Source organism: Cryptomeria japonica, chromosome 2 (assembly GCF_030272615.1).
Source record: "Cryptomeria japonica chromosome 2, Sugi_1.0, whole genome shotgun sequence".
NCBI lineage: Eukaryota > Viridiplantae > Streptophyta > Pinopsida > Cupressales > Cupressaceae > Cryptomeria > Cryptomeria japonica.
Window position 1 is genome coordinate 285,310,158 of NC_081406.1, and position 22,718 is coordinate 285,332,875.

Genomic DNA, 22,718 nt, shown 5'->3' on the forward strand with positions numbered 1-22,718 from the left:
TGTAGCAAACAAGAATTTCAAAGGTTATAAAAGGAGAGAGAGCCTGTTGAACATTGTAGATGTCTTTATCTCACCACTAAGCTTCTAAGAATTTATGAAAGGCACAAACAAGAAGCTTATCAAGCAGCTGGAAAATCATAATGTGGTGTACCAGCAGACCCAGTGAAATATACCAGCCAGCAGTACCAAACAAACAAATTATAATTTTCTAACATTACACATTAAAGATGAAGACAGTAGTCCACTGACTATTGGCCCAACAACACAGAACAATCTCCTTTAAGCAACCCAAACCTCCCCCCATGTCAAGTACTATTGCTCACACTTTTCCCTAGCCTGCTGTAAAACAGCTTAACCACAGAATTTGCTTCAAAACACAAGAGTTCATTGTACTACAGATTTGTTAAAACAAGATTCTGCAAAACAGATTGCTTTAAAGAACCATGTATCGTTCTGTCATGAAATTCTCAATTTAATGGCTCAACCACATATTACTACCTCAAAGGTGTTTCCCATTTCCTCTCCTTGTCTTTAAACCAACTGGGAGTATGGATGGCATTAAACATACTCTCCCATCCCTGCTCAAGAGAGAGATGCTAAAATGGCAGCATCAATCACAGCATACAAGGAATTGCCTGAAAATGGATGACAAAGGTGTCAATATTTCATTACTTTGATGATAAATTTCCCTTCTAATTTTTCATATCCAATACCAAAATGAGCATCAAGCCATAATGCAGGCATGCCTCAAGCACAGGTTAAATATATAACGCTTGTGTAAAACTGTTCCTATTTGCAGAGTTGAACTGAGGTTATTGAAAAGATTCTGTCAAAGAAAAAGCCAAGTGAACAGATTCTGAAGTCACATCATAAAACTCAGCAAGCCAGTGCCAGAAGATGTGCACTCAGTATCATCATTGCCAAGCAGAAGCCACCTCTTAAGCTAAAGAGTGTTAGTTTCAGATATGCAAAACCAGATCCATGGGAGCCAACCCTCAGCAGAGTCAACTGCACCACAACAAATAAGATATGTTGGCACACTCAACTGCTTTTTATGCTACAAATCCTCTCTATGACCCCTTCTCTCCTCCCCTTGCCCCCAAAAACCCATGATCTCCAAATAGGATTCTCTTAAGAAAAATAGTGGCTAATGTTTGACGTCCAAAAAAAGGCAAATACTCCTGGTGTTTCAGTCTTATCTTTGTTACAAATGTCTGCTTCAAATCCTCTCTATGACCCCTTCTCTCCTCCTCTTGCCCTGCAAAAAGCCCATGATATCCAAACAGGATTCTCCAAAAAAAAAGTGGTTAATGTTTGATGTCCAAAAAAGGACCAATACACTCCTGGTGTTTAAGTCTTATCTTTGCTACAAATGTCTCCTGTACTTCCTTTAAGGTTTCTATGTATCTCACAGATCTCAGAATCAATGATGTAGCTCGGAGTTTTTGTACCATGATTTTTTCTATATTATATTTATATTTGCTCCAGACAAAAAAAGTTGGATCAGCTTACAAACAAGCAGAAACCCTAGATCTATCATTGGAAAAGAATAACTTGCCGGGAGGAGAGTTAAGATAATGAGCTGACCATCAGTGCATGATAGCTCTGGATTCATGTCACGATTAGCTTTAACTACCCGTACATAGACCAAGGCACCAATCTGATTAACAAAAGAAGCTGTTTGTAAAATATAAGAAGCAAAAACAGGGCATAGCAAAAGAAGAAACAACCTAATAGATTATATAAATAGCTCACCTCAAACTTCGGTATATTCCTCCTTGTTCCGCCTTCAAATGCAAGAACTGGTAGAAAAGCCAACATGGGCCCCTTTATGTCTACTAGGAAGTTCTGAAAACAAATTATAGTAATACAGAATGTAGAATATTGCTTGATGATAATAGGTTCAATATACCACTTAAAAAGCATTCTGAAAAGAAGATAAAAATAAAACACACATAAGTGCAGGTAATTTCAAAGTGAACATATATAAAGCACTAACTATGATAACATAAATGTGCAGCTTTTGAGGAAGTGCACATATTTCAACATGAATTGGATGAGAACTTTTTAAGGATTTTTTGGACAGATTGGAAAAGAGAACAGTTCCTGAATGTCAACAAATTTAATTTTTAGCTATAACTTTGGAATCAGACTATGTTGCCTTTTGACTGGTTCATATATATTATAATATTAAAATGTTTTAAATTAACATAAGGATGTGACGGTAGGCAGGGTGCCATTATTGTTTCCCTTTTTGCAGTTAAACATTATTTTTTGAATATTTTCTTATTTAAGAATTATTATATAGTCCTTATCCCATGCAACAATAAGCTGACACATTCACACTTTTCCCACATGATGAAGGGAGAAGAACGAGAGCTAGCTTGCAGACTTAATCATTACAAGTATAGGTTTGTTCCAAATTTGTAGGAATGCAATTGCACGGTTGATGCGCTGCAGTTTATATGCAAAATATTGTACTCCAACAAAGCAATAAAAAATGAATATAATCAAATATTATTTTTGTAATCATGACACTGTTATCTCCTGATTTAGCACTAATAAATCTACCAAAAAGAAAAATTGTGTGCAATAATAAACTGACTACCATGAACCTCACAAGTTCATGTTTACACATTAGAAATCCAGTTGCTGAGAAGGCCCACACACAATGCAAGAAATTGGGAGGGAAATGAAGATCAACATTAGATGACAAGTATAGCAGAAATTATGCTCCTACTTTACTCTTCAAATTTATAGTCTTGGGCATATTAATTGTAACTTCACTTCATAGATGTTACTACTCATATTGTAACAAAAACTGCATTCTCTGCACAGGTTTTTGCAAAAAGCCTTCTTGACTTTGAGATACAAATTCACTTGTGTGATTTTTTAAGAAAAAATAAAACATTCACGGTTACCCAGATACACAGATTCTGACCCCAAATACTCATCCTTCATATCAGAAATGTGACCCCATCTTGTGCACCATATAGAGATGTTCTCAGACATCAGGAGACTTCAGATGATATTTCCAAGAACCACTGTGTCCCCTTGAAAGTGTCCTTGGAAAATCCAGAGACTTACAATGGAGGTTTGACGGTGTTGATGTGGGTTTTAGGCACAGCCAAACATACAATAAAATACCAAAGTGCTTTACCCTCTCTTGATGCACAGTCAAACATTGCCCTCTCTTGAACAAAATCACCTCAGATGTGAAATGTCTGATCAACTAAGACGATTCCAAGGTTTCTACGGTTAGGTCTTGACATGTGGGTAACTCAATGGTCGATGTGAATTGCTGTTTTCACTTGGGGACTTACACAATTGTTCAGATTTATCAATCTTATCATGGATTGGAACAGGTTTTGCCAATGACTTAGGATTTTGCAACATAACTCTTGATCTAATCTAACAAAGGATTTTTAAATAAAATGCAAAAGGAACGAGGGTTTAGGAGTTCTAATCTAAAACCTAGAATGCAAGACATAGTGAATGACTCAATGAGATTCAACTAGGCAAGGTTTTACCATTAAAGAACAATTCAACACATGCTTAGTGAAATCATCTAAGGTAGAGTTATAGATATTCAAATTATCACCATCAACATCAATACCATCAAGGTAATGCATACCAATGGACATGCAATAATTGAAGTTAAGTTCAATCAATCTCCAATTCAAGGCAAACTTACAATCAACAAGAAGCTAGTGGTATGGATTATAAAAATCTCATTCAAATGCTTTCAACACTTCTTTCATCCAATCTAAAATACTTGAAACAAATTCTAATCTAAATTTTGGACACAATGAGAACCACAAATGCATACAAAATCTAAACAAAACCACCACACTTCAATGATTTATATTCAAATCTGCAGCATATAGACAACAATTCTCAAAAATCTCTCCCTTACAAATGAGAGACAATGAGGTATATATATAGTCTCAAATAAAATGAAGGGCCAAGATTCATTTATAATCAAGGACCAAGATCATGCCGACACTGCCCTAAATTTGCCCTAATTAGGGTTTACATTAAAAAAGGAATCACCAAAAGGTGAGCCAATGGGATGATGCCTAGTCATCAAGTAGGGAATCTTCTAGAAGATTTCAGACTACATCCCTCTCTCTAGCAGCATATTCCAAGAATTTGACCAAGACTGAGTTAAGCTCCATGGTGATGCTAGGTAAAGCTTCATGTTGTGCATCAATCACATCCAATGCATCTAAGAAAGAATCAAAGGCATTCTCCCAATCTGGCATAAGCTTTTGCAAATTGTTGATGTAAACCACAAGAGAAACCAAATCATCAATCTGACTCTTCTTCAAAGATTCTAACTGATTGAAGTAAATGAACTTCATCCATTCTTTCAATTCTTCTGAGTGTAAAGTATTGGAAGCATGGACATCCATCCCCAACAACTCATCAATAGATGTAAGGATCTTAGATTGAATTTCTTGGATCGATCCTTCCATATCTACACAATCTTGTCTTGCATGATCATAGGTGGACTTCCTCATAGCCAAGGAGCAATACCATCCCTAAAAAATCATAGACATGTACAACTCCCTCCTAGATCAATGTGGGCATCGGGTTTCGCTTCAACACCCTGAGATGAGGAATTGTCTTCTCCTGCACTGGTTGGAAATCATCCCAAACTCCTTCCAAATATTGTATCCTAAATATGACCATTGACAATTTGTCAAATGAGTGGACAAATTGAGCTAGGAAACCATTTGCTTGTTTTGCAACATCCTCGATCCACTTTCCAACCTCCAAATGTGTATTCCTTGCTGCCTCAAAATCAAAGGGAAATCCACGATCAATAGCAATAGGTGAGACAAAAGTAGGATCCTCACGCCTTTGGGAATTCATCCTTTCAATGTATTCCTTGAGTCTCATGTTTTCATTTTCAAGCATCTCCTTCTCAATAGTCCTATCCAATCGTGCCCTAATTGCCTTAACCGTATCATTAAGTTCTTGGAATTCTTGCTTCTTCGTAGTAGGTCCAAGGTCAATTGTAGCGATCTGATAATCCATGGGAGTGACAGCATCTTTGGGTTTATCACCCATCAGGACAGCCACTTGTGCAATACGCACACCTATATCATCTCTAGCAATTTTAGAAAATATCTTAGCACTCTTATGCTCCTTTTCTTTGTCGGGCCTGGCAAAGAAATCATCAATATTCTCTATGGGTTGTGTCTATCATTTTCTTCTTTTCCATGCTCTGCAGCAACCAATCGAGACTGGTGGAAATTTCCATCCCATCTTCAAGGCTCATGTTCTAATCAAGTCCTCTCAAGGCTAAGACGACATCATCATCCATCTCTTTGTCCTTGGTCAAATCAACCACATTGTTGCCGAAGCTAACCTACAACTGGACAATGGGAGATCCTAGCTGCTCTTCATCTTCATTCGGTGGTGCCAATTGTGTTGTAGCATGCAACTCCTGATTATTCTTTGGTAGGATTTTCGTATCAGAACCCTGTTCCGACTCTCTATCCTTCCTGGCATATCATTCTCTTTCACTGATGAGGAACTCACGATGGATAAAGGGGTGTCAGACTTGTGTTTCTTCTTCTTTGATTGTTGGCTAACAGTCTCCCTGCCTTTTGCTTGTGATTCTCAAGGCATACCTTTCCTTCTCTTGGGAGGTTGACTCTCCTCATCATCATGTGTCCTTGCATTATTGATTGTCCTTTCATCATCATCAAGGGAAGGCTCCTCGTCTTTCATCTTCTCATAAGTAAAGGTAACCTTCATTTCTCTTAGCTTGTTGACGTACTTGTCCACCCATTCCCTGGAGTAATCATTTACTTCTCTCATAAGCACATTAAAATCCACCACCTCAGGCTGCGTCCAACTAGGCAATAGGATAGGTTTGTTCACCTCATTGTCGTACCATGGATGAGTATGATCACTATCATTAGGCATCTGATCGGGAATGAAGAAGAGATTACACTTCCTCATGAAGTCCATTGACATTCAGGACCACATTCTCTTCTTAACTGCAAGCTCATCCATGAGATTAGCCCAATAGTCTTCAATGTCAATCTTATGTATAGATTTTTCTCCCTTGATCTTCACAACATTTTTTAATGGATCAAATCAATCCCTACTCTTACAAGTTTCAAGGCAATAGAATTCAAGTTCCTCAATAACTAAATTTGTCGTGGTGTGGCATACCTTCCCAAGTGCAATTGGGAGAGTTATCCTCGTTCTATGCTTCTCCTTTTGGATAATATCAAACTCCAAAAGATGTCTCACTACCTCAAGTAGGATTATCTTGTTTGTTGGATACCTAGGAAGTTTGTATTGTTTGGATCTAAATCCTTGAATCCGTAGGTATGTGAAGGTAGGAAACTGTATATACCACGATCCATATTTCTCAATAAGCCTAGTTGCCTCTTTGGATAACCATTTGTGGATCCCGCCCTACAACAGCCTTTTGATGTACATGGTGAAAGTATCGTTCACCCTTCTATAGTGTTAAATCTTATGCAGATGGAGTTGTGGGTAACACTCATAAACTATGTATTGTCCTGGCCCATTCTCGACTTCACCCTTGCATATCAATCCTTTGTACACAACAAATCTGACAAGCAACTACACAAGGTAGGAGGTCATGTTGAATGTATTTGTTTTCTCCAAACTTCTCAACTGGAAATCAAGGTTATCACTTATTATTTTGACCCAATTGATCAATACTCTCGGCATATCTACGCTAAAATAAAATATCCAATTCTCAAACAACGCCCCTTGAAGTGTTCCCATTACTCTATTGAGTAAGAATATTAAATCACTGTATTCATCCTTGAAGTCTGATGATAGAAGCCACTTGGGTAGCTTAGAGTGGTGATGCCTTGGCTCAATGACCCACTCATTGTTGACAACTATCATACATGCATCCGCCTTCTTTAAAAGCTTAGCTTGGTATTCATCCTTAGTTCTCTCTTGCATGTCCACACTTATGGGGATTCCAAACACTTCTACGATTGCATCCTCGGCTAAGTATGCAAGCACTATCCCCTTGGGTGACTTGATCATTCTGGTTCTTGGATGGCAGTGCTTCACACACTCGACAATAAATTCACTGCATTGTACGGATGGTGGAAAGCCAATCACTTGGTAGATTCCACTCTTTATGATATTGGCCGATAGGGTTGAAGGAAGATGGTTCTTCACTCCGAACATTCTTTGTCACATCTGCCTCATGTCCAGGAATTCCATGTTCGTATCCGTAATCCTCTTCCATCGAGACGCTAGCAGTGACTCCAGATAGAAACCCTCTTGTACAATCTTCAAATGTTCCTTCCTTGCTGCTATTCGCACCTTAGACATGGCACTTGTACAAAGCTAAAAGTCAATATCATGAAAAAAATAACCTAAACAGTTAGTTTTCAGAATTTCATGAGTTCTGATTTCTAATGATTTCGTCAATTTCAAGGGTCTAAAACCAGAAATTTTAACAATTTGCAACAAAAATTCAAAAAACAATATGAATTTTGATCTAAATGGGATCTAAAACCTCGGTTTTCAGACTTGTTTAAGGTCTTGTTGAGGTGCATTTTGTGACCACACCCAACACAAAATAAAGTTTCCCAATGGCTACCTTATCCTCTCTTGATCAAAGTCAAATGTATGCTAAGATTGCAGGAAGATCATACGATGACTCCAAGGTTCCGACTGCGTACTAGCAACTTTATGTGGATATAGGCTTGTGTGGCTTTGATGTTTGTTGGTAATCCAAGGGGACTTACATTTGGATCATTCTTTCACTTCTTTGTTGTGACTAGAACTTCATCATCGGATATAGCAATTTTGTGATGCTCCTACTTCAAGCGAATTGAACTAGAATAAACTGAAATTAAAGGGGAAAGGGTTTAGGGAGCCTAAGCTAAATCTAAGCACTCAATAGATAGCAATGCTTCGGATGAGATCAACCACACTTCACTTCGCCACTAGAAGACAACTATATGAAGCAAGTGCAATCTTCAAAGGTTGTGCTCGAAGGATTTTAACCATTGATGAACACCATCAGAGAACAAAGTTCATCCCACAATTCTGAATAAACGCACACATAAAATAGCTCAATCCAACCTTGCATTGTTGATAAAAAATCATCTACCAACAAAAGGCATAAGCAAGTGATCTTCACCTTAAAACACTGCAATCAATCTTGTTCACCTAAATGCTTGGAAAATAAAATTCTACTCTAAGGAAGGTGAAACCACAAGTTTTGAAAAATAACTTAACTGAACACCATTAGAGAACAATGCATCAATGTTATTATCTCAATAACTTATCGCAACAATTTCATACAAATCTCCCTTGTTTACAAATGAAGGGGTCACCCCCTTATATAGGCCTCCAGCCTTGATTACATGCAAAGCTTAATTAGGGTTTGACCCAAAAGATTCCACACCCATGATGCAACAAGGTGGGAATAAACATTAATGATCCATTAAGCCCATTATCAATTATTACATTCCTGCCAAAAATGGCGTATTGTGCATTAAATGCACCACTTCTTTCAAATTCGCCCAATGTGTAATAAATGCCCCATCAAGCCAGAAATTGCCCATTGTGCTTTGAATGTGAAAACTTTAAGAAACCCCCTCTCAAAAAATTGTATAAAATCTTGGGGAATATTTAATTTTTTTAAAAGAAAATAATAATTTTATTGGCGAATCTTTCCTTTTTTAATGAAAAACATTAATTTTATTGGCGAATTTTTTTAGTAGAAAATATTGGCAAATATTGGAAAATAATAAGAGTATGCATTAATTACTATTTCAAATCCTTTCATTTAAAAAAATAGTTCTTTAATAGAAAAGTAGAGGCTTAAAAGTGGAAATCATTAATGAGTTTAATGGGTAGACTCTACTTTATTTAGTTTCTACCATTAATTTAAAATAATCTAATAGCCCTCTTTGTATTTTGTGAGATAAAATGTACCAACAATTTGTAACACTCATAGGGCCAAAAAAAATTTTAGACCATAGATTTTCATTGAGGTCAACAATTCAAAAGAAATGTCAACTCCCACGAGCATTACAACTTGTAGGTACAATTTACCTCACGGAATACAATGAAGGTTACTAGATTATATTTTAAATCAACGGTGCCAACTAAATATTGTTAATATAACCCTAAAGTAACTAATAGTTATGATATCATTGGCGAATTAATTTAGATTTCTACAATAAATTATTAAATATTGGCGAATCTGTTCCAATCATGTATTGAATATTGTGGCGAATCTTTGAGTTAAAAAAATTCATAAAAAATGTTCTCTGGCAATTTAAATGACACAAAAATAAATATTTGTAAAAATGTGTTGATTCAAGTCACCTTAAAAGTTGAGCTTATTAGCCAAATTTTGATTCCCAAATTTCAAAAAATAGCCAATTGGCGAATATTAGCCACTAAAAATTTCATTGAATTGCTCCACCATCTCCAAAATCAGCTACATACAATAAATGCTCCATTATGAAAAGTTCACCCAACATGCAAAAGATGCTTCATTATTTCATTACGTATGACAGATGCCATGCATTGAATCAGCCGCCACTTGGTCTAATGTCCGCCAGCAGCAAATGCGCCATCATGCCACAATGCATTCAATAGATTCTTGACATGCAAGTGGACCCCGCCGTCATAGGGACTTCTATAATTTTCTGGGTTGTGCTTCATTAATATGGAATATTCTTTTTGCATGTCGCCAACTCATCCTTTACAAGAATCTTTCCATTCCGGGCTCACAAAGACATTTTGGAAGATTTTCCTACCTCCGAAGAATTTTGACAATCTTTTCCACTTCTGAAGGATTCCTACATATCTGGAATTCTTGGAGAGAGGAAATCCTCTGTAGAGAGATTTTTTCCTTAAGGAAAATTTCTATGCACACTTTGTCTTGTAGGGAGGTTTTTCCATCAACTGACCACTTCTTCCACGCTTGAGGAATTTTATCAACCTAAGTCCTCAAGAGAGAAATTTCTCTTAGCCAATTTTCTTCATGCCTTGAAATTCTTCACTAAGTCCTCAAGAGAGAAATTTCTCTTAGCCAATTTTCTTCATGCCTTGAAATTCTTCACCTTGGACACATTTCCTCCCTAAGGAATTTTATTGAATTCTGAATTTTGAAAAAAATTCCTCCTCAACCTTGATTTTCACATCCTGTTTCCAACCTTAGGCACATTTTGAATTGGAAAAGAAATTTATTGAAATTTGAAATTTTCCTCGAGGAAGGATTTTCCCCATGCCATAGACAAATTTACGTTTTTTATGAAGAGACGGAAATTTTATCTTGCTTGGAAATTCCTCCTTGGGCGAATTTTCTTCCTGAGAAAGGACTTTTAAATTTCTTCCTTGCTTTGAATTCTTTTCTCAATTTTGTCCTTAAGCTTATTAATTTCTCTTGAGAAGGACTTACGAAAACTTTGAAAATTCCTCCCCTACCTCTGATTGGCGCCCTCATCTCAACTTGGGCGTTGTTTTCACCATGTGGAGGAATTCTTGACTGGGAAGGAAATTCCTCCTAGACCCTGTTTTGGCGCCTATGCACTGACTTGGGTGGAAATTTCATGTTGTGGAGGAATTCATCCTTGGGAAAAAAATTCCTTCCCTACCTCATTCTGGCGCCCTCTTCTCAGTTTGGGCAGATTTTTCATCATGTGAAGTATTTTTAGCTTTGGAAGGAAATTCCTTCCCTGCCTCAATTTGGTGCCCATGCACAATTTGGAGCGCTTCTTCCACCTTGAGGAGGATTTTGACATCACTTTGGAAATTCCTCAACTCATTTCTAGTGCTCTATCCCTGACCTAGGGCACTAATTCCATGTTGTGGAGGATTCTTGGCTTACATTGACTTTTCCTTCCTACCTTGGGTTTAGCGCTCGCCATCCTTACTTGGGCGCTGAAATGACCTTGTGCAAGAATTTTGTTTAAGGAGGAATATTCCTCCTTGAGGCCTATTTGGCGCCATGATTCCAACTTGACTTGGGCACCATTGAGGTGTTGTGGAGTAATTTTGGTCTTGGAACAAAATTCCTCGAAGACCCTCATCTAGAGCTCATCTTCTTTAGGAATGCACTTTTGCCATGGTAAGGAATTCTAACCAACTTGGAAATTCTTCCAAACTTGTCCATTTTTTTCACCTTTCCAAATTTGGATGCCATTTTGGGATGAAGTGGATTTCTCTGCCTTAGAAGATTTTCAATGCCTTTTCCACTTTAGAAAGGAATTTCACACTTAGCTGTTTTTCTAACCAACTGCTTGCCTTTTCAACTTTCCGGATTTAGACAAAGATTTTCAAGAATGCTCTACCTTCAGTGTCGTGACCACTACCTGATGTGGACCTAACAAAAATAGACTTACTAAATATCTATGTTACCCAGAGTTTCCGGGACGGGGACAGCAAGGGACTGCGGGACGAGTTTCTGGGACGGCAAATTTTTTTCCAAATTTGGGGACGGTTGGGGGACGGCAAAGGGGACGACTATATAAAATATAGGGAAAAGTTAAAATATATAGGGAAATTTTAAATGTTCATATAAAAAATAGATAAAGCATGTATATATACATTATATTCATATGAAAACACGGATAAAGCAGGTATATGTACATTATAGAACCTTAACATGCCACATTTGTATTCAAAATTCATTGTCAATACTCAATATGCATTCATAATTGAAAATACATTGTCAATATGCCAACACTTATTTGCATGTAGTACATTGTTTCTTTCTGGTTGGAGGATATTTTGATAGTCTTTCATTTCTATTATGACCTACAACCGCTTCTTTATGTACTACAAAGTTTTGGGTGTTTGTGAAATTCTATACCAAGATGTTATTCATATTTACCATTCATAATTGTGAAAAGTCCAATATTGCAGATCTGCAGCCACTTTTTTACGCACTAACGAGTTCTAAGTGTTTGTGAAATTTATTACCAGGCTGCTGCTCATTATTTCTTAGTGCTTTTGGAAGCGATTCAGACATGTTTACCCATCATATTAGTGAAAATCCGGTTTTACAGACCTATAATAAATTAAAAAATCTTTTTTTTGAGCATTTGAGTCTTTTCTTTTTTTTAAATGTGCTGGAAAAAGGGGGACGGCTGGCCATCCTCAAGACGGTTAGGGGACGGGGGGGCATCCCCCAACCATATTGGGGATGGCGGGGGGGCGTCCCCAAGTCCCCGAAACGTCCACAGTACGAGGACGGGGGATTTTAACCCAGAGACGCGTCCCCGGGTTACGTAGCTAAATATAGTAAATACTTCAAAACATCAAATTAGGGCAAACCGAGACAGGGTAACACTTACTAAAAAGAGAAACTTGCTATAAATAGAAACTTCTAAAAATAGTAAGTTTGATTTTTGGCACGATAAAGCCAATCCGAGACATTGTGAAACTTACTAAAAATATTAAGTGCTCAGAATTCACTCAAAATTCACCGATAGCTTCCTTGAAGATCTTTGACTTCATTGCAATGTTCAGATTTTCCAAAACCCTAAGGAAAAGACCTCAAACCTAAGTCTGAAGGGCAAAACCCTAAAATAGACCAAACAAGTTCCAAATTTAGCCAAATTTGCTCAAACGACTTGCAAACTTGATCAAATTTCATCAAAAACACTTGCAAACTGGGGGGATAGAAGGGACTGTTGTGAAAAGACCCAAATAAACACAACCAAAAGACCAAGAGGACCTAAAAAGTAGGGGGTCCCATTTGCAATGGGGCGATTTGTGAAAACATCACAACAATACTACCTTCCTTGACGATACACAATGCATTTAAATGACCCAATAGTTACCAAGAGGAAAACAACCGTCAACCACCCAACACTTGTAACTACCCGAGAATGACAAACAGCTTAATACAAACAATTAATACATTGTTGAATAACCAATATCATTGAGCATAACAATAGACATTGTACGCTGACTACATGCATTGCAGTACCTCACTTGACATTCAAGGCTATGTCTATGGCTCCAACTCGACGTCTATCCTGCTATTAGAAGGCAATGTCTCCTCTACCTCATCAATGTCATCCCATGACAATCTAGTAGCTCCTTTCTCTACAACCACATCCTCTATTGCCTGCATCTCATTGTCAAGAACCTCATTTGCAATAAACAATGGGATCTCCTCATCTTGCCTTGCCCAATCACTATAAGGATCAATGTCATCCAAATCAATGACATCCTTAATTCGCCCTCTACCTTCCTTGCACAAAGTTGAAGGTTGTATGGTATTTTATAATAATAATGGCATTTGAATCTTTAACACTAATAATATTATAGTTCATCATTGATCAATGATATTACGATAGTGATAGAGATCATTGTTTAAGTTGTCGTTTCTGGTCTCTACTTCCAAACCCTCTCATTATAATCGAATTTATTATATGATAGGAGATCCCAATAACTACTAGGGGTCTAGGAGAAAAGACTCAAATGAGGTTGGGTGGTAGTGCCCCTAGTGGGAGTCTAGGGGCAACACCCCCAGCAGCGTCAAGGGGTAGTATCTCTAATGGGGGTTTTAGGGCAACACCTCCAATGGGTGGTAGTGCCCCTCATGAGGTTTGGGGGCAACACCCCTAGTGCATTCCCTATTGTAAAACAAGGTGAGTTCGAGGGGCTGAGCCCCAACCATCAAGCCCAAATTAAGGCCTTTGAAACCACACAAAACTTCATGTTGCACACCATTTTCACAATTTTATCACCTAAGGGAGAAATCAAGTATTGGACAATTTTTTGTGAAGAATATTTGCTCTTCAAGTGTTGTGTGAGAAAGTGTGAGGGGCATTCATGCATTAATAGGGCAAAAATGCAACTCTTTTTACTATTGTTTTGCTTTTTTTATTTTTCCCACTTTTTTTTCCTCATTTTGTGTTTTTAATGCATTGTAATGACCATTACTAATTCTGACCTGAATTTTTATTAGTTTTGGCTGTTTGGCATTTCATCAAATACTTGGCATCCATTCACCTTGTAGTCTGATTTTTCTGAGTTTTCTTTGAGTTTATGGTTTTCTTTAATGTCAAATGGAAATAGAAATATGTAGAAATGATAAACAAGGAAACATAAACTGAACACAACAACTTCTACATTCAATATTCAACTTTACTCATGTCATATCAGTTCTGAAGATAAGCCTGATATGGGAATTACAGTCTGATTAAACTTCATGAAATGAGTCTTGAAACAACAAACAATTCCAGCCTTAGAATCTTGTACATACCCGATAGGTAGTTGCTTACATTTTATAATTTATATGTCATAAACCTCTGAATTTAATGACTGCAGACCACTCCTACACAACTCTGAAGCTTTCTGAGTACAAACTGAAGATGACGATAGCCTTAGACCAGTCTTAAACTCCCTCCAACAATGGCAGACTGGGCTGGAAGTATGGCACTAGGACCCTAGGTGCTGAAAACATAAGAAGTGTGTGCCAAACAATAACCCAGCTTGTTGAACAGCAATCTAATTGGAAAATGTATAGGTTTGAAACAAATCTGCTCCACAAGGAATGATACCAATCTCCAATGCTAATTGATACTTCAATGCAATGGCTCAACTTTAAAATGGACGGCTGGAGATTACCTTTGCAACTCTCAAAATAGGGCAGCAGACCTTCAACATATGACCGTAACTGATTTTCAGATTCCTGGTATGACTTTCAAACCACCGAGTGAGTTGATTCACACCATAACGTCTTGCATAATTGGTGCCTTTCCATTGTAATGACTTGTTTGCCCTTTTGATCCTAATATGTGGCTGTGTAGTGCTCAAATCTACTTATATTTGCCTTCAATCTGCAAATAGCTTCAAACCCTAGCTGACTGGAACACAAATTGATTCCAAAACCTGCAAATAAGTTCAATGTAAAACCCTGCAATGGATTTCCCTGTCAAGTGGGCTTGGGTTTTCGTCCAAGTCACGCCATATCTCCAAGGGTTTTTGGTGTAATATCCCCTACTCTAATTGCCTCAAATTAAACCCTACAAACGCAAATTCAGGAGATTAGGGTTAAGGGAATTACTTGTAATAATTATCTTTCCAACAACTTCTTGACTTTAAGCCCTGCAATCATCACATATAAAACACAAGTGCATATATATGTACAAATTAAATTGTTAATGCTGTCAATTAGAACATGTAAATCAATATTCTGCTTAACTATAATCATATTAAACCTATTCTAGGTTTGGGATAGGACATGATAAGAGTGACCCAGCCAAACCTTACTAAGCCCAAGAGCGGAACATTGACCCTCTTGGCCTTGGTGGCAGATTGTAGGCCCCATCCAAGGTGGCCTGCTTAGCAGAATGCTGGTCTTACTTTCCTATCCATGCCTTATCTTTTGTGTTGCTACCAACTTATCAAGGTAGGTCCAGTAGGGGGAATGTAGTGAAATTCTCAGCTTAACCGAACTAAGCCCAAGGGCGGAACATTGACCCTCTTGGCCTTGATGACAGAACTTAGGCATCCAACAAGTTGGCCTACTTAGTTGGCGGCATTAACCCTCTTCCTACATCCCTCATCCTTCCCTCCTGTTGTGACCTTTTTTCACACATCGTCCCATTGCAAATGGGGACCCTCACTTTTCTTGCTTTCTAGGGTTTTTGTTAGTGCCTATGGCCTTCCTCTTCAAGTTCTGCTCGTTTCTGCCAAGTTTTGAACAGTTTGAGTCCTAAGGATTGAAAGTCAGTTTTTGCAAGCCAAGTGATAACAGAGTCCGGATAAAACCAAAGTGCCTAGAAAGGCCAAAGGACGAAGAACGCAATTGATTTGAACGAATTTGAACAACTTTCTATTTTTAGAAAGTTTGCTTTTTTTTGCTTTTTACTATTTTTTAGGAAGTTTCGTTTTTTGCATTTTTACCCTGATCCCCGGTATGGCTATTTTTAGAAAGTTTTCCCTATTTTTTAGGGATGTCTGCTTTTTGCTTTTCGGAATGGGGACCTAGGGTTTGCACTGATACCACTAGCCTGCTTCGATCACGATCGAAAATTTTCAAGATTTGACCTAAAAAGCTAAGTTCCTATATTTTAGGGGTCATGATGCTTCAAATGGTTTGCCTGAGTATGGATTTCAAATTTCAAGTTTATCTGGTTAAAATTGAAGAAGTTTTGAAATTTTCCAAGTTTTTTCTAAGTCTGGCCAATGAATGATGTTGAGTGTTATGGCAGGTAAGGAAAACTCCGCCCAAGGTGCTAATGATGGAGATGCCTTCAAAGTCCGCCCTATGCAATGGAGCCATGAAAGTTCGCTCATGATGGTGTGCAAGCCTCTTGAGGCCTTCCAAAAGTCCGCAATGAGAAACTCTGCCCCATGTGGAGATGCCTTCAAACTCCGCCATCCTTGAGAGTCATTCAAAAGTCCGCCCTATGGAAAGGTGATGAGAAACTCCGCCCTATGTGGAGATGCCTTCAAACTTCTCCCAAGCAAGCTGCCATGTCTCAAAGTCCGCCCTGGGAGTGGTCATGAAAGTTTGCCTTCCTTGGTGTCTCTCCAAAGTCCGCCTTGGTGGTCAAAAGCCTTCAAACTCCGCTTTGGTGATGCCTTAAAACTCCGTCCAAGCATCAAGATGATACCTTCAAAGTCCGCCATGCTTGAGGTCCGCCATGCTTGAGGCCTTCCAAAAGTCTGCCCTCCTTATGTCTTCAAAGTCCGCCATGCTAGTGGAGATGTCATAAAAGTCCGCCTTCCAAAGCCTTCAAAATCCGCCTAGCCAAGGTATGATGGTGCCATACTTCCAAACTCCGCCTTGAGGGAAATGAATAAAGTCCACCCAAGTTGCATACTTCTAAAGTCCGCCATCCTTGAGGCCTACTAAAACTCCGCCCTTGGAGATGCTTTCAAAGTCCACCATGCTTGACAATGCCTTCAAAGTCCGCCATACTCAAACATGAAAGAGGAAGTAGAAAACTCCGCCCAAGCTATGATGGAGGTAGGAGAAAAGTCTGCCCTCCTTGTGAAGTTCCAAAAGTCCGCCCTCCATGAAGTGGCCAAGCCTTCAAAACTCCGCCTTATGGAGAGATGCTAAAACTCCGCCCTACTCTTAAAAGTCAAACAAGGTCAACAGCAAGTTCAAAATTGAGTTAAGATACGAGTGATGTCACCCAAATCTTCCTAGAATTCGAACTGCTGACTGATTTAGAAAGTTTAAAAAAGAGCTATTCGAAGATCAATGAGCTAGGAAATCAAAATAGAAACTCAAATTAGAAAGAGAATGTTTGCAGATTGAGGCAATTTTGGACTGAGTTCCAAATTAGAAAGTTTCTAGGAAGATGTTTAAAAGATCAAGTTCAGATATATAGATTAAAATCAATTTAGAAACTTGTGCAAGAATAAGATTTTCGAACTCAAAGAGATGACACTACAACTCAAAATCAAAGTGGAAACTTTCTCAAGGTTGAAATCGAATTTAGAAACATGAATTGGATGGATATTTGTGTGTTTCTAATTGTGAAAACCAACTTCGTTACAAATACATTCTTTACTTCTTCATTCTCACACAAAGAAGTTCGAACTTTCTAAGCAAGCTAAGGAAAATACTGAGAATCATTTCGCAGATTGAAAATCATTTTGATTTATCGACTTCATTCTTGACAAGAATCTGCAGTTTTTGGAGTTGAACCAGCTGATAGAAGGCAGATTTGTCAAGATTTTCTGAGTTTTCTTGAAAAATCTTTCTATCTTCTAGCCTTATTCTCATTCATTCGAAGGTGAAGTTGGTTTTAAAATGCAGATTTATTATATTTTGACTTCTCTAGATTCGTTGGGGGTGATTTTTATGGATTTGTCCAAATTTTCAGTAAGGAGGATCATTTTTAGATTAAAGAATAAAAGAAGGGTTTTCAAAGTTGTAAAGCTTGGTTTTGGATTGCAATCATAAATGTCCTTAGAATGGAAAGTTTACATGTGAAAATTCCATTTTCATGGCTAAGTGTGAAAATTCCATTTTCATGGCTAAGTATGAAAATGAAGTAAAGGTTCCAAACACTTAGCCATTCGCAACCTAGATTTTCTTTGATCTAAGTTTTGATTTCTAACTTAGGCTTCATTTTTACTTGAAGATTTCAGGCACGATGAAGTTCCAAGTAGACAAGGATGCTCCTCCTAAGTCGAGAATGACATCAAAATGGAAGAATGTCAGCAATACTAACCTTGGGCATATCAATTTGAGAGAGTTCAAGAAGCGAATGTTCGTCTTAGATAACCTTGTGCCTACCGTGACCGCGCGAAAAATGATGAAGAGTGGTATAATGCATGATGTCGATTTTCTTCCTACCATGCAATGCACAAAGTTGGTAGCTAAGTGAGCTAGGCACTACAAACCCTGTCACTAGGGATATTGTCGCACCAGATGGAAGAGTGTTGGCAAACATTAGCGATGAGGCTATCAGGGAAGCCTTCAGAATTCCAGAATATCATAATGTTGTGTACGTAACCAAGGATGAAGCTGATCGCATGTATCAGGATCATTTGGAGGAGTACGACGCTATCGTCAATCATTCTTAGCTGGACAAGCCAAGGAAGGGTGCCTCCAAACTATAGAGGAAGAGCCTAGTGAGGGCATACTTCAAAGAAGATATTGGAGATATGATTGTCCTTTTGAACACAATAATGGGTAGTCCTCAAGGTGCTCCATTTGAGCCATGGATGTATTATTTCATAAATGAAATAATGAACGGAGTCAAGATGATAGACTAGGCTCAAATGATAAGTGATAACTTGGACAGCTAGCTGAAGAATCTGGAAGCAAATAGGACCTTTTTCATGAGCTCATACTTGTTCTATTCCCTGGCTAGAACCTACATATACAAAGGCCTCACCTGCAGAGGGGAAGTGGGAAACAAAGAAAATCAGTTTCCCATCTATGACTGTCATCCCCAGCTTCACATGGAAGAGAAGTTCCATTTCAAAAGTGTGAATGATACATTTTTTATGCACATCACACGGACACTACAAGGTGGACTACATCAAAGACTCTCTCAAAAGTCTATGGACTTCATAAGTAGATTCAGATATTGGTATATTCAATACCCGAAGTTCACCTATATTAGAATTCAAGGGTTTTCTGGATCTCCCTATAAGCTCCCAGCCTACCCTACCAACCAAGTTGTGCTACTGGAGGTTGTGAGGAAATTAGAAGGCTATATGGCAGTTCAGAGAGATAAGTAGAAAAAGGCAAGAACCTCCTCCCTCACAATTGGAAATGGACTAGAGACGTGCCCGTCATCACAAGCCGCCGCCACTACAGAGAAAGAGCTGGCTTGGCACCCTTTCTACCAATACAAAGCAAGGAAGAATTTTGATCCATTCCATAAAATTAAAAAGGTAGAAGGGATGACGTTCGAGCACAGGGCTGATTTAGAAGATTATTGGGCTAATGCAGTCGATAGTTTCGAAATCAGGAGAAGATTTTGGTCAAGGATTCCCTTGAGCATGGTAAGAGCAACGGAAGTGTTTAGAGTTGCTGATCAAATAGAAGACAGTCTCGAGCTTCAGCAACCAGGCTTTGAAAAGATGAAGAATGAACCACTAGCCTTGCTTGATTGGTCAGAAGGAGAGAAGTCAGATTTGGCAGACCTCATGAGATCGGTGGTCGAATACTCCAAGTGGTGGATGTCTGAGAAGACGAAACAATTGAAATCCAAAGGCGTTACCCTAACTTATGATTTGATGGGAATAGATGACTCTCTGTCATCCAACCCTTATATCTCTGCATGCAATGCTCGGAATCCAGAGAGTGTTGGGTCCCGAAAAAGGAAGGAATTAGTTGGGAGCTCTGGAAAGGCCAGAGGAAAGAAAGTTGTTGGGGAGAGACGTGATGAATTAATGATGAACAGTTAGTACCAAACCGGTACTGAGAGGGGGGGGTGAATCAGTATAGACAAAAACACTTGCCCTGAACCGGTTTGACTGTAAACACAGCACTTGACTGGCAAGCAATAACACCGGTCTAAATCAGATTGCTACCGGTAAAACACAGTGAGAATGTGAAAGACATAAACCGGTAACTCTTAGCTTTCCACACAATCTAATACTCATTTCCACTTCACCCTTATTCATAAACAAGTAATCTATCATCAGAAATATAATGACTGCTAGTTCAACATGTTTTACCACTTTGACATAAAACACTAAACCATCACATGAAAGACATCACACATGACACACTGATTTTTCACGTGGAAACCCAACTGGGAAAAACCACGGTGGGGATGAATACCCACAAGTTGTTCTTTGAACTCTTTTGAAGTCCGCTCTGTTAGGAGCCTAGTCCGGTTAGAGACTTTTACAATAGGTTCTGCTAGGAACCGATCCTGCTAGGGATCACCCGGTTAAGGGATGGCTAAATACCCGATTAAAGGTTAGAACCCTGTTAAAGGTTACCTCGCAAGAGGATTTGAAGAACTCATTGAATTGAGTCACCCTGTTAAAGGATTTACACAAAAGCCTATTAAAGCTACCCGGTTAAGGGATTTTCCAACTGCTGAAATGGTTAGAAGTCAATAGGTAATACACTGATCTGATAACAGCACTCAATGCCAAGGCAGATCCACTTTAGCTCCTCCTCTTCTGCAATCACACTCTGCAGGTATCAACACACTTCTCCGGTCTGGCAAGAATCAAGTATCTCTTCACTTGGATACACACATAACATTTGCCAACAACTTCAAAATGAAAAACATCATCGACCTTATAGGAAACAGATAGGTCGGTAGCATAAACCCTAAACCCTAAGCATTTAGGTTTTACAATCCAGTCGGTTCAATCCTGACCGTTAATCACACTGCATCGAAAACAACAGTTTTGAACAGATCTCAAGACGTTCTCCAACGTTCATTCTTTGCCGCTTCAAGAAGCTGATAACTCATCACGTGCTCTCCACCGTTTACAGAGACTTCGCACATTGCCGAGGTAGATAGGATCAATCTCCATGCATGATCCTCAAGGAAATCATTCACGTGCACAAGGTTGGCATGGCAACACTTATCTGGTCTTCATTACAAAGCTAACTCATCACAAGATGTCATCGGTTGAATCGCACAATCTTGGAATGCATCAACCGGAAACCCTGAAGCTGAGACTACCAACCGGTAGTCATGCCAAATGAAACCCCAATACAAAACTTCCATATACCGGTTCTCATTCCAACATACCGGTTCACCTTGAACAAACATACCGGTTCACTTTTTCACAAATACCAGTTTACATCATCATACCGGTTCTCTTGCCAGTTTGCTTACTACAACATATCGGTTCATACTTCAGCATATTGGCATCAATGAGAACATACAATATCATCATGTCATCATGCTCTGCACATATGCCAAGAAGACGTGAGTCTGATGAAGGTCATTCCATTCTAAGTGTCGCATCTGTTGTGCCTGATCAAAATACAGTTGGAGAGCAAGAGATGGACACAGACATGGGGAATAATGAAGCAAGAGCGCCTTCTCCTTCGGTCGAAGAAATAATGAGAGAGGCTATCCAAAGCCCGGATAGGGAACAGGTCCTTAATAGAACCACAGAAGTTGAAAAGCCTGAATCTCCAGTAGTCTTCCTTGATGGTATAGTTGTTGGACAAGGAGGGACAGATGATGGATTTGATCAGAATACCGTGGAGCAGTCAACCATACCTGATTGGTTGAGGGAAAGGATAAGGGCTAAGGTCTCTAAGGAAACCCATTCTGAAGAGAATACAGCAACATTTCTGGAAAAGGTGAATGAACCAGTCATAGTCAAGCTGCCCAAGCCAGCCAGAAAATTATCTTTGATTCAGAGGGATAGTGCAAGGTTTAGGACAGTTCAGATAGCTATGCCAAAAGAAGGAAAAACTCGAGACGATATTGCCCCAGAGGATTATAAGATTACTACTATAGAGTTGGGCAAGCCTACTCAGGACCAAGAAGTCCAGTACTTCGACGACTCTTGCAACGCCCTCAAGGCAAGGCTAGCCAAGGAGAAGGAGAAAAGAAAGAAGGTCGACAAAGAGAAACAATAGTGGAGGAAGTATGTTCTCCATCTAACTAGGCCACTCAACCATGAGATTCCAGTTACCCCTTCGTTGCCTCTTCAGCAAGAGTCAATGAAGGACTACGAGGTCATGAAGGGCTCGGCGCATGCAGACATACTTGTAGAAAACTTAGTATCGGCACATGAGTCGGCTTTGTCATTGGTCAGCCGAATTCAAGACTTAGCTACAAATTGGGAAAATGTTGAAGAGATCCAAGATGAAATACTTCCACATCTGAGGCTTATCCGAGGTCTATCGAAGCGGAGCTCGGTAGATGCAGGCGTCATACAAGCTGGAGATAGGTATGACTTTAACACTTGGTATTATGCTTTGGTTACCAGGATTGAAGTCCTGAAGAAATCTGAAACTAAGTGTTTTGAGACAGAGGAAAGTGTCAGAGAAATTTTGAGTAAGGTGTTTCGTGTAGCATCAGAGATCTAGAAGGAGAGTATACGAGAAAAACACCTACAGGTAGAGAACCTGAGAGCCAAGATTCAGGCGAGCTTTCTCAAAGACTCAGGGATGATTGATAAGGGTGATCTCTCAAGGATCGCAAGTTTTCTTCTCATTGACGAGAACTTTCTTGCCCAGGCAGTTGAGTGGGAAGGCATCCTCGCCACGTGTACGAACAATGTGGACATCATTGACTTCTAGATTAGTAACC

The 22,718-nt window shown here is 38.9% G+C and overlaps 1 protein-coding gene across 1 annotated transcript in view; it reads right to left on the reverse strand.

Annotated features, from left to right (window-relative positions):
• Positions 1-22,718, reverse strand: part of LOC131054466 (uncharacterized) — a 107,545-nt gene that overhangs the window by 46,008 nt on the left and 38,819 nt on the right. The window contains exons 5-6 of the mRNA XM_057988999.2: positions 1,756-1,848; positions 1,588-1,660 (exon numbers count right to left, since the gene is read on the reverse strand). Of these exons, the coding sequence (XP_057844982.1) occupies positions 1,588-1,660; positions 1,756-1,848 (166 nt within the window). The remainder of the gene's footprint in view (positions 1-1,587; positions 1,661-1,755; positions 1,849-22,718) is intronic.